This window comes from Henckelia pumila, chromosome 1 (genome assembly GCF_033568475.1).
Source record: "Henckelia pumila isolate YLH828 chromosome 1, ASM3356847v2, whole genome shotgun sequence".
Lineage (NCBI taxonomy): Eukaryota > Viridiplantae > Streptophyta > Magnoliopsida > Lamiales > Gesneriaceae > Henckelia > Henckelia pumila.
Window position 1 is genome coordinate 77,206,803 of NC_133120.1, and position 11,887 is coordinate 77,218,689.

The window sequence follows — 11,887 nt, forward strand, 5'->3', positions numbered from 1 at the left end:
ATGTGATAGTATGACTTCACAAAGATTGTATCTCTTGTGAGACGGTCTCACAGATTTTTATTCATAAAACAAATTAAGTTAATTTGTTTATATTTACAATAAAAATTAATAATTTTAACATAAAAAATAGCGTTTTTCATGAGTGACCGAAAAAATAAATCTATCTCATAAAATTAATTTATAAAACCGTCTCATTTGAATTTTCGTTTTGAATAAAAACTTAAAAGCACAGAAGGTCAAACGATGGAGTGGAAATTTTAGGCAAATGGATTGCTTAATTATGATGCGACATTGCTGGTACAATTGGGTGAAAAGGTGGCGAGGTACAACATCATGTTGTCACAATCAGATAAGGCCACCACTCTTTTTTTTTTACCTCACACAAAATTACCCAAAAAATTTCTTCAAACAAAAATAAAGAAAAAATAAATAAAATTACCCAAAAGAAGCAACACTAATTTGACTAGGACCGCGATGCTGTCGATTTAATTATAGTTATAGTAATACAAATAGCGAAATTGCTAAATTTGCTTTTAAATAAATAAAATAAATTAATAGCAATAAAAAAAACTAATAAGATTATACATGACCGTAGTTGCGTCAAGGTCATTATTATTTCTCCACATAAATTCTAATAATATTTGGGTACCTTTTTTTTTTAGATAGATAATATTTGGGTTCCTGAAAGCGCTTATACATTCATGTTAGTTATTTCTACTACTTGTATGGATATAGATATTATCATGTTGATATGACATTCTATACGATATTCATTAATAGAATGTCCAATAACATACGTCCAGAATATTCGTATTTATATACTTTTTTGTGGTATGATAAGCATGTGGCCTACCCAAATATGCTCACATCTTTCATATCCCAAACGGTATTTCAATCTTTCACATTTTACTCATAAGTTTTATACAATTACACGAGTGGCTCACTTAAATTTGTATAAAAATAGGGGACTTTTAAAGCTCCCTTAAATGCTCCAATCCCTTGCATTATAGAGCCGCTCGTTAATAAAACAGTATCTGCTACAACGAACTGCCACTTGAGAAAATACAGCAGCAATAAAGAGATTTTATATGCTACTCATAATTCATAAATCACATAAATCCATTACAATTGGATTCTCCCGACAAGCACAACAAAATTCATTACTACTTTATATCGTCCACGGCCAATCTAGAATGCCATATTACAATGGTGGTAATCAAGAAAGCCTCGAATAATGGCGAAAACTGTAGCCGAGCTTCAACTACGTGAAGATGTATGGAGAAAGTGCCTTTCAGAAAATTTAGCAACTGCTGCGCTTAAAATGCTCTTTTATAAATCTTTCGGCGTGGGAAGAATACTTGTCTCGAATGTAGGCCCGTATGCATTTCTGGTAGGAGAAGTCAATCCATCCACCGTCGGTTCGTACCACAAAGAGGCATCTTGAATGCTTGAACTGGGGATGGCGATCAACCTAACATAAAAAGTAATGATGAAGTTACGAGTTCAGCTGGTCAATGATGGAAGCCGTGGGGTGGCTTGATGAGGCAATGATCCAATATTAAACTCCACATTGATGTTCCTGAAGATTAACACAATTATAATGCCGTTGATTGAAGTTCATGGATCAATCCATGAAAATACATTTACAAAATCCGTGAAAACATTTTACACATAAATGAACTCTATACATCCAAAAAACTTTCTTTACCCCCTTCAGCGAACGCCACAACCATCGATAACCATCATATGTAGATCCCAGAGATCCAGAATGGTAACTGATTTATTGATAAGGTTGCCCAATAGAAATGGTCATCCAAGAAGACAAACCTCCCATAAATGTATCATTATATGGTCTTAAAGTATAGAAAACATTAGTAGACTCAGTTTTTACGAGGGAGGAAGGAAAAAACTTATATTGGTGTGAATTGAAAACAATCGAGCCTACATGGTCCATGTGGACCATTTGCTCCATTGTTCGTCTTTGATGACAACATACAAACACTGAAATTGGCCATATTATAAAGGAGAGCATGATTGAGAATATAATTTTGTTGCCCCGATATTTACACAGCATGATTGAGTTCGGTTACTTTAACAGTTGATTTCAGATGCAACCTTCACGTAGACGTAGCATTATTTTCATGCAAAATATGGCAGAGTAACACATTAGCAACTCGGAAGAATGACCACATTTAGCTCCTATCAAATGAATGGTTTCTAAAACTTATCTTCCTTTGTTTTTTTATTTAATTTTTAAGTGAGATGGAACAAGACAATTTTGACCACAAGTACGAGTTTAAACATGAATATGTATAGTTGTTTTTCCAACTTCTAAGCTAGTTGCCTCCAATCTTGAATACCATTTTGCAACTTGAACTTGAGGACTAAAAAATGGGGAATCTTCAACCAAACAATATAGGAAACACGTAAAACCTTTTCTGGCAATCCATATTGATTCTCTACATGGTCATTGTTAATGTAGGATGATAACAGAAGTTAAAGGAAATCAGGAATAAATTCCTGCCCACGTTATGCAACTAAATATAAATCAAGTGAACAAAAATTATTCCACGTATTGAAATAAACAAGTGGATAAAACTAAAAATCAAGTGGATCAACAACAGGTTAATCGAGTTTGCAATAGGAAGTAAACAATTGAAACTGACCATAATGGAATCCAGTCCACAACCAATCTTATCTTCAGAATGAGGATGATGCACAAGAAGTTTATCGACCACGAGTTTCTCGTCTTCATGGGTAAGTCGTTCTCCATCCATGTATCTAGAACAAACATCACATTTAGTCAAAAGCCTGCAAAAGACTGTTTAAACTTTAAACATCCATGAGCACGACACTTGTTTAGTTGCGATGAAAAATAAAAAGACAAATGTGGTGGGTCAATGCTGCTATGTTGAATTTTCAGTATGGATCAAGGGAAGGACACATATTTGGCTCAAACACTGATTTGGAATGTCTTCTTGGCAAACAATGATGTCATGCTAAGCCTCAGTTAGTCATAAATAAAAAGGGAGTAAGACGCAACGGTGGCAATCACTACTGTTTTGGGTTTTAAATAATCATGTAACAAGCTCTTGCTCACCATGAAAGCATTTTTCAAAGATATGTTCCAAGACAACTGCCAAATATTTATCAACCGAGCTATTAGAACTTCAAGACTTCAACATTAAAAATAGGACGCCATGGCCCAATTTTGGCATTTTTTCATTTTCATGACAAAATATTTGTTTCCTAAAATAAAAACATGATTGCATTTCATCAAAATATAGCAAAGAGAATCTAAACATTGATGTGACATGTAAAACAAGGAGATTGCATTTAAATAACTTCTAGCCATTCCAACAAAAATGTTAATGTGTTTGGATGTCTATTTAAACAAGGGTGTGTCATTGTACATGTAACAAAAGTTTTCAATTAATAAAGAATAAACGTATACAATTTTATTAGCAAATTACTAAGATATAATTTGTTATTTATTTATTCATTTTGGCACCTATTAGTTACATCTAAATATAAGTTAAAACACGGTAAAAGTACAGGAAGCCATTAGGCATCTCAATTGTATACTAGTTAAGTAGTTATTAGCTAAAATGATCAATAAAAATCTCAATGAATCATTCTGATTCAATAACACATAAAAGTCAGATGATCCCTAATTGGCATAGAGATATTCAATAGTAAAAATAAAACACATAAGTCAACTACTTCTATAACATTTTTCACAAACCTTGATCACATCGTTTCTTCCTAGAAACCTATTCCTTCTTCATTTGAAATTTTGTAAAAATAAAAAAGGAAACACTTTATATGCAGTGTTAAATCAATTTTAAATGATCCATCAAAATCTATTTGGTAAATAGGCATTTAAGAAAGTAGTTTAGAAAGCCACAAGAAACTGCATTTAAACTGGTGACGATATCTGAAATGGCACGATAGATTGTTTCAGCAGTTGTCTATGGCGAAAATGAGCTGGTAAAATAACTGCCACCTTCTGCCCTGTAATTCTTCGAATCATCAGTAAGAAATACCTCTGGCTGCTTGCACAACCATGCTTTCAAAGGTTATTAGCATATGCATAGGTTTGGTTAGAGAAAGAACTTATCAAAATGACAATCTGATAAAGGCGCCCCTACAAGCTAGTTCTGGAAAAGTTCATCAGAAAGGTACATCAAGCTATAAAAGAAAAGATGTGGGTTGAATAATTTCTGAAAAGAATATCGTTCAAAAAATTCGGCTTTATTCATGTCTCCTGGCTGAATAGAAAGGGTGTGGGTCAATGGTATGTTGTTTTATTTCATAGGATAGCTTGATTCCACAGGAAGTTTAAAATTAAAGCTTGTGAAGTTATGAAGGGAATCAGCCACTTTACTCAAATGAAATAAAAGAACATACTATAGGCCCAGCAGTCTTGTTGTTCAAAGAACCCAGCAACAGTTATCTTAATGACGCCTTCTGTAGGAGTCGTTTTGTTTGCAATAGGCCGCTGTTTTCCAGGTTGTTTCACTCCACAATTTTCTGAGATGATTTCAGTTAAGGAAGGGGTAGCAATAGCTTCACATTTTGGGTGGTCAAACTGGATTATTGAGACAGATGCTATCACAGTGGTCAATGCTATTCTACGTCCCACTCCATTGCAATGGAAGGACAGACTGCGGAGGAAATCAGGAGATTTGTCTCCAATGTTCCTGGAGAAACCTCTCAATATTGCCCTCGGTTGGCAAATTATGCAGCCCATGAATTAGCTAAACATAGCTTTCGTGTTAAGAGGGATTTTACCCTGGTTTATGTATTCTATTGTATCACATGATTTAATTCCATAGTTAATGAAGTCAGTTCTTTTTAAAAAATAATAATAATAATCCAGAAACAGGAGCCATCTTCTAGCAACCAAAATCGAATTTTATGATACAGTTTAAGAATTACTTCACTAATACAAATTAAATTTCAAACCCTATTTATTTACTTTTTATAAAAATACATAATGTTTCAATTTGACAAAAAAATTTAACTAATTCGACAGTTTGATGACTCCGGCATACCACTACTTTTTCTTGACAATCAAATTGTAAAGTAAACTTCTGTAAAAACCTTTTCAAACCATACGAAAACCATCTGGCATTTTTTTGCAGACTATGCTTCGCATGGGAAAAGAGACCAGAAAATGGAGATAGCTTGGGAGAACGACGGGAAGGAAAGAGGAAAATCACATGTTTCCTAGCCACATGTTCTTTTACTTCATGCTCATACACGTTGATCAAATTAATTGAGAAGGAATCACTTTCGAAATCAGCATACTAAACTACTTTATCGATCAAGTTAACTACTTTGGAGAACCTCAAGGCAGAAGAACCTTTTGCCAATAATGACATAAAAGTTCAACTGAATTCATAGATGGTGCATATGCTTTTGCAACTTCAAGAGTCCAAAAATAAAAGTTGCCTCCTCTAACATGAACAATATTAATCTAATGGATCATGTTAATAGCATAATCAGCTAAAATACCAGAAAATAACATCTTTGACACAAGATACAGTATTCAGCGGAAAATCACCATTTACATGCAGAGGAAATAAGTTGTACTCCATCGGTTTTCTCCAAAGGGCCTCAAAAATCAATCTTTTTTTACAATAAAAGTAGAGCCAACGAGAAAATAAGTAATGTTCATCACACCATAGACTATATCATAACGAGGAAATGCAGTGACCGCAAACCCCGAGTGATCGAACCAGCACAAACTCAATTTCAACACAATTTAAAAAGAAGCCCAGCAAAAGAACGAATATCAAAGCGAAAATTATGTACCTGTCGGAGTGGAGGATTTCTTTGGTGAGACAAATAATGGGCTCGATGTCTTCAAGTATTTCCGCTTCTTTATCTTTCCATTTCCGAAAATCTGGTTCATCCCATCTCGAATAATGGGTATGGTCTTTAGCGGTCCGTGAGCTGGGGATTTTACCCAGAGACGGCGAGGCATCGTCGGTCCGGCTTGCTTCTGCGGTGCCACACCAGGAACGGAGAGTTACTGGACCGGTTATGCGTCGTATGTGCTCTGGAAAAAGGCGGTGGCGGAGGAAAGGTAGAGCTCGTAGGAGAGGCGGAGCGGCCATGGACGGTGGGGGGGATTGGGCCTCCGTGCTTTTACCGGTTTCAGTACTGAAAGACGAACGCACTTCTTATTTGCATTAGAAGACCCATGATTTTTCAGAAATTGAAAAATCAACTCGTTTGAGAATTTGATTTTTTTTTTTATTTTTTTTAAGGAGAATTTGACTTGGCACTTAACAAATTATTTTTTTATTTAAAAACAGTGCAGTTTTTTAAAAGAAAAATAATTTATAGATTTTTTTTCAATTGATTTGATTTATTTACAAAATATCTGATATAAGCGGATGTGAATTAATACTAATTTTTTCATGGATCAAGTTGAAAATTATTTTTGAAATTTAGTTATAAGACAATTTCATAAAAAAATTTATTTGATTATTTTATTTTATTCAATTTCAAACAAGTTGTTTTTACGAGTAGATATTACAACAATACAACCTATAAGATATATATAGCATAAAAGATAAAGTTGGTCACATCTGATTTTTCATTCATGTTAAATATATAGTTCACTTTCACATTTAATATTGTTTTATTAATTTATCCTCATAATTAAATATATTAACTACTTCTAACAATTTTTTTATAATATTAAAACTTTTATTAAAATAAGGGTAAAACTAAAGAAATTTCCTAAAAGATGATTTTGCAATAATTTTCTTAATTTATATGAAAAGATATGTAATAGGTAGGACGAAGAAAGTAAAAATATAAAAATATTTAAAATAAGATCAGACATACTCCCTCTAGACCTCATTTGAGGTCTTTTGACTATAAAACTAGGTAAGAACACCTCAATACTTGAGGTGTTCGCCCAAGTTTTAATACATATAGTTAAATGATTGTAAGAATGTTAAACTTGAAAGGAGTAAAAAAAGAACATGAGATTTATTGATATGGAAAACAACAATAGAACTCAAAAATTCGTATGTCACATGTAAGATGAGAAGGCATATATATATATTACAACATAGTATTTCTTATATTATAAGATAACTATTTTATTAATCATTTATTGTATATATTGTTCTTCATATATATCTTCCGGCTCTATTTGAATACTAGCATATTCTGACAGGAGAAAAAGCTTTGGTTCTATCTGCAATACTCTTCGGAAGACAACGGTCCACACTGGATTGGAATGAAATATTTTAAACATTTTGTCAACTTTTTTCTGCAATAGATAATTGTAATAACATTGTACACAATCGATACAAGTGCAGTAAGAATTATTTTCCATTTGATTTGCTTTGTAAACTAAATTTTGTCTAAGTTGAAATTGTATCTGGTATATGTGTGCTTATATATTATTTAAGATGGGCTGAGTCATTGAGAGTTTGTGACAAGTGTTTGACTGATTTTTTGTCTGTTTCAATATTAATAGATTAGTATGCATTATCAATATGACAGGTGTTAATTTGTTATTTAATTTAATATTTTAAAATAAAAATTGTGTTTATCACATTGTTTGTATTTGCACATAGTAAAAAATATCTTGAATAAAACAAAATAGCCAAATATAATTATTTGTAGTTGATAATATATCGACTATTTCGAAAATTAAATAACATACCTAGTGAACAAGTATTTTTTTAATGGTAGAACTAACGTTTGAAGAAATTTAACTGACTTTTTATTGTCCTCATTTCTTCGTAATTGATTAAGCTTGGATGCAAGCTTTGTAAGCCTCATATTTAGCAAGTTAATTTGACAACAGAACAATCGATTTGTTAGAAGTTGGATCAAGTATATTTCAAGGTTGGAGTTAACATAGAGGGTTTTAGTTACTCAAGTAATGCAAAATTTGTTTCTTTCGTAAGACATAATCTCAAAATAAATAGCCTTTGGCTTACTCTTATTTTCTCTTAGTGGCTGCCTTAATGACTAATCTCTTGCCCTTTAAATAAAAACAAAGGCAAAAGGGGCGAAATTTTGTTTAAGAAAAAAATGAAGACAATCATAAACAGTCACATGTCTATTGTTCCTTTAGAAGCATAAACCTTTTAATAAAACTTTTATCTATTTATCATTTTCGCAGAAGTGGAGAACAGAAAATGATTGCATTTAAGATTCACAAAATGATAACTATTTTTGGATATCAAAATCGTATTGAGGGGACGGTGAGCACTTGAAAGGAACGAGATGTAAAATTGATCACTTCAAAAGGATAAGATGTATAACAGTATAAGTTATATGCAAAGGTACATAGCAAGTTTAGTTTATGAAAATGATTAACTTATTAGGAAGATAAGAAGGATTGCATACAACTTTGTTGCACTTGGCTGTTTCTCCTTAGGATGTAAGTATGTAACTCCAATCATTTGTCCTTCATCATTTAATTTTAACTGACAATTGACCAATTTCAAGTCAATAGTGACGACATTAAATGACCTTCGAACCCAAAAACCAAGAACAAGAAGAAGAAATTGTACACATTGTAACCAAAAGTGTAACAAGTACTGGAGTGGTAATACCAGTACTCAATCATAAGCAGGGTATGAATAAAACTAAATTGTACCTTCAATTAAAGAAAACATATAACCACTAAGTTCTGAAAAAAATGAGAAAAAAAAATCAAGAACGATTGATTGGAACACATGAAAAAAGAGGAATAAACTACTTCACATTTTATGACGACACCACGAGTTGTACAAACCCCTGATAAAATAGTATGTTAAAGAGAATTTCTCATCAAAGTTTGCGGTAATGTCACGACGTGCAAAAGAGAGCATGGTAGATTGGCAAAAAACATGAAGTATGCGAGATTTAAATCGACAATAAAACAATAAAGAATCCTTTGTGTTTGGTTAACTGCATCAGCTCTGATGTACTGTAAAGTATATTGTTTTTTAAAGGTAAATGCTAATATGTGGTGAGTTGAGATGACAGTTTAGTATTGAACGCTTACACATAGGTAAGAAGGAGCAGATAATATTAATGAGATTACCAGGAGTTTCTTCAATAAACAGCACCAATTTGTAATGTTAGTCTCTTCATATATTTAATTATAATCTTCTATATGATGAACGAAATTATCTTTTGTATAAAACAATCTCTCGAATTCTAGTTTCCAAAATGAACTAATCTCATCGCAAATCATTGTAGCTCAGCCAATTAGAAGAGAATCTATGCAATTCAGTTCTCACAAATTCACAATTATGGCAAGGAAAATAATGAAAAAAATCGAAAAAAACACAAAGCCTCCATTGTTGCATTTATCTATGCAAGAAGATATAACAAAAAAATAATGCAAGACAACGCAAAGCTTTTTTGAGCTAGGTGCAATTTGTTCGTGTGTACTAATTTTACCAAGTATTCATCGGAATCACAAACATTTGAAACCACAGGAACCATGTTGGTCAACATGAAAACTTGATATAATTTTCCATTAGAGTATGTTTTAGACGCGTGAAAAGCTTTGAATTCATCATCTGCGAATGCATAGCACAAATAATTTTTTTTATAAATCTAATCGAAAGGAAATATATGTAAAAAAAAATTGGTGTTGAAGAACTTTCGTACTTAATTTGTTAGTCTGGCGACATCAGCTTTTTTTTTTCTTAGCCTTGATTGAGACAAATATATTATAGACATCTGGTGTTGTCTTAACTATTTTCTGTAAAATAGATCTATCAACTATCAAGGAAGTTGCATGGCATAATCAGTCATGCACAGATGATGAGATTTCTCTTACCTTTAGTAGTCGTAACGCTAATGAAGGAAAATGAATTATTCAGTAAGAAAGTGGCCTTACTTTTTCCCAAACAACCAATAGTAGCAGTGATAAGAACGGCCTTCCCTTGAAGAAACTTGACAATGTTAATACCATCTTCATGCATTTTCATATCTTTACTCCAGAGTTAAAACCAAAATATCTGCTTATATACCGCATCGTTAGGGATGACAATTTTCCCCGCGGGTTCGGGTCCCCGCGAGGAAAACCCAAAACGGGGGCGGGTTCGGGGATTTTTTTAAAATCCTCACAGGGGAGTGGGGAGGGGATGGGGATCCCATCCCCATCCCCAAACCCGCCCCAATAGCCCCGAAAATATATTAAATAAATAAATAATAATAATAATAAGCTGATATTATAATGTTATATGTATGTCACTGGATTTATATAAAGAAAATGAGTTGGAAAAACGAAAATTTCAAGTCAGAATCTGCAATAGGGGACGGGGACGGGGACGGGGATGTGGATTTGATCCCCGCGGGTTCGGGGACGGGGATTCCCCGATTAAGCAGGACCGGGGATTGGGACGGGGATGGGGACGGGGTTATAATTCGGGGGCGGGGATGGGGACGGAAAACCCGTCCCTGCCCCGCCCCATTGCCATCCCTCGGCATCGTGGTATGAGCTGATCAACGACGACGTTTTCGTGAGAACACAAGAAATCCCAGTGAATTTCCTTACATGATTATTGCCACTTTGACAGTGTACCACCATGCGATAATTGTTGATTTTCGAAGTTCGGTTAACCATCTCTTTTGATTTCTTTTTGTTTCCCCCTTAAATTAGTAGTTGGAGGGTTTTTTTTAAGTGGAATGCGATAAAAATTTGGAGAATAAAAACAAGGTTGTGTTTTTTGTTTGCTACCACATCCTCTATGGTAGCTTATGCACTTAGTCATAAACAATTATTTTCAACCAATCCTAATTATTATTATTAATTTTTTTAACTCAACCTACGGAATAATGAGCTAGGATTTTACGTTGTAAAAATCTAAAGACGAATCAGAACATAACATAATAAAGGATGAGATGAATTAAAGTACATATTATAATCACTTACCTCAATTATATTGTGTTGTATATATTTATTCGCGTAGGAACCTTTATATTATTATTAGGTTGTGCTTGAAAAATGTTGGTTACTGTATAAGTCACTGAGACATGGAATTGAGGGTTTAAATTTTACTCATTTCATTAAGAACTTCACATCCACTAAGAAATTCACATAATACAACAGGAGGAAGTTAAAATAAATTTAAAAAACAAAAGAAACAAAAGATAATAACCTCGGAATATTTTACAAGGGTTAGTTTTCGCAGCAAGTATTGAGACAATTACATTTGACTCAAAGAAGAGTAAATATACATAATTTTAATCAGATGACAATCTATTTGTTTGGAAAAGTAAAACTTGGTGAACAAAATAGAGTAAAGTCAGCAAGATAATGTTTCTATGATATTATCTGAGTAAAAACACTATATTTTGAGTAATACTTGGGAGCTTGTATGTGGTGTGGGACATCATTGATTTTTCATATAAGGATTTAATTTTTAATTAAATTTCAAAAAAAAAAACCCCATTGCCCAAAAAACAAATAAAAGAAGATATATGCTTCATGTATCTTGAAATATGCTAGCTAAGACTGCACTATTGTGTCTCACAGAAGGTGAAGCAAAAGAATAAAAAAAATAGTTATAGAATTTTTTAATATAAAAGAAACGAATTTAATGGCAAAATAACAAATTGAACTTGTGTTAAGAATGCAAAATTGAGAAAGAAAGATGGATAGCTACAAAAGTTACTAACACATCGCAGTGAGGACCTTTCTTTTATTCATTCGATATTCGACTAAGAGCTTAGTAGCAAACAACAAAGGAAAATTAAAGTAAACCAAAGAAATAAAATAAACCAAAATATCACAGCCTGGAAATAAATTAAGAGGGTTAGTTCAACCTTGCTATTATTTGGAATTATTATATTGATGGAGTTGTTTCAAACTGAGGAAGATATCGCTTACTCTTGGGTGATATAG

At 32.9% G+C, this 11,887-nt stretch overlaps 1 protein-coding gene across 1 annotated transcript; it reads right to left on the reverse strand.

Annotated features, from left to right (window-relative positions):
- Positions 1-1,008: 1,008 nt before the first annotated feature.
- Positions 1,009-6,208, reverse strand: LOC140874985 (protein DCL homolog, chloroplastic). Its single transcript, XM_073278500.1, has 3 exons — positions 5,821-6,208; positions 2,667-2,781; positions 1,009-1,471 (listed from the first exon to the last, which is right to left on the reverse strand). The coding sequence occupies exons 1-3, from the start codon at positions 6,123-6,125 to the stop codon at positions 1,301-1,303; spliced, it is 591 nt and encodes a 196-aa protein (XP_073134601.1). The 5' UTR covers positions 6,126-6,208; the 3' UTR covers positions 1,009-1,300.
- Between the last annotated feature and the right edge of the window lie 5,679 nt (positions 6,209-11,887).

What these genes read in the sequence shown, in the direction of transcription:
- LOC140874985 (XM_073278500.1), bottom strand. Translation starts at nt 6,125, where the DNA reads ATGGCCGCTCCGCCTCTCCTACGAGCTCTACCTTTCCTCCGCCACCGC. An exon ending in GAAATCCTCCACTCCGACAG is followed by an intron (nt 2,782 to 5,820) that starts GTACATAATTTT and finishes TGTTTGTTCTAG; the next exon opens with ATACATGGATGGAGAACGAC. An exon ending in GTGGACTGGATTCCATTATG is followed by an intron (nt 1,472 to 2,666) that starts GTCAGTTTCAAT and finishes TTTTTATGTTAG; the next exon opens with GTTGATCGCCATCCCCAGTT.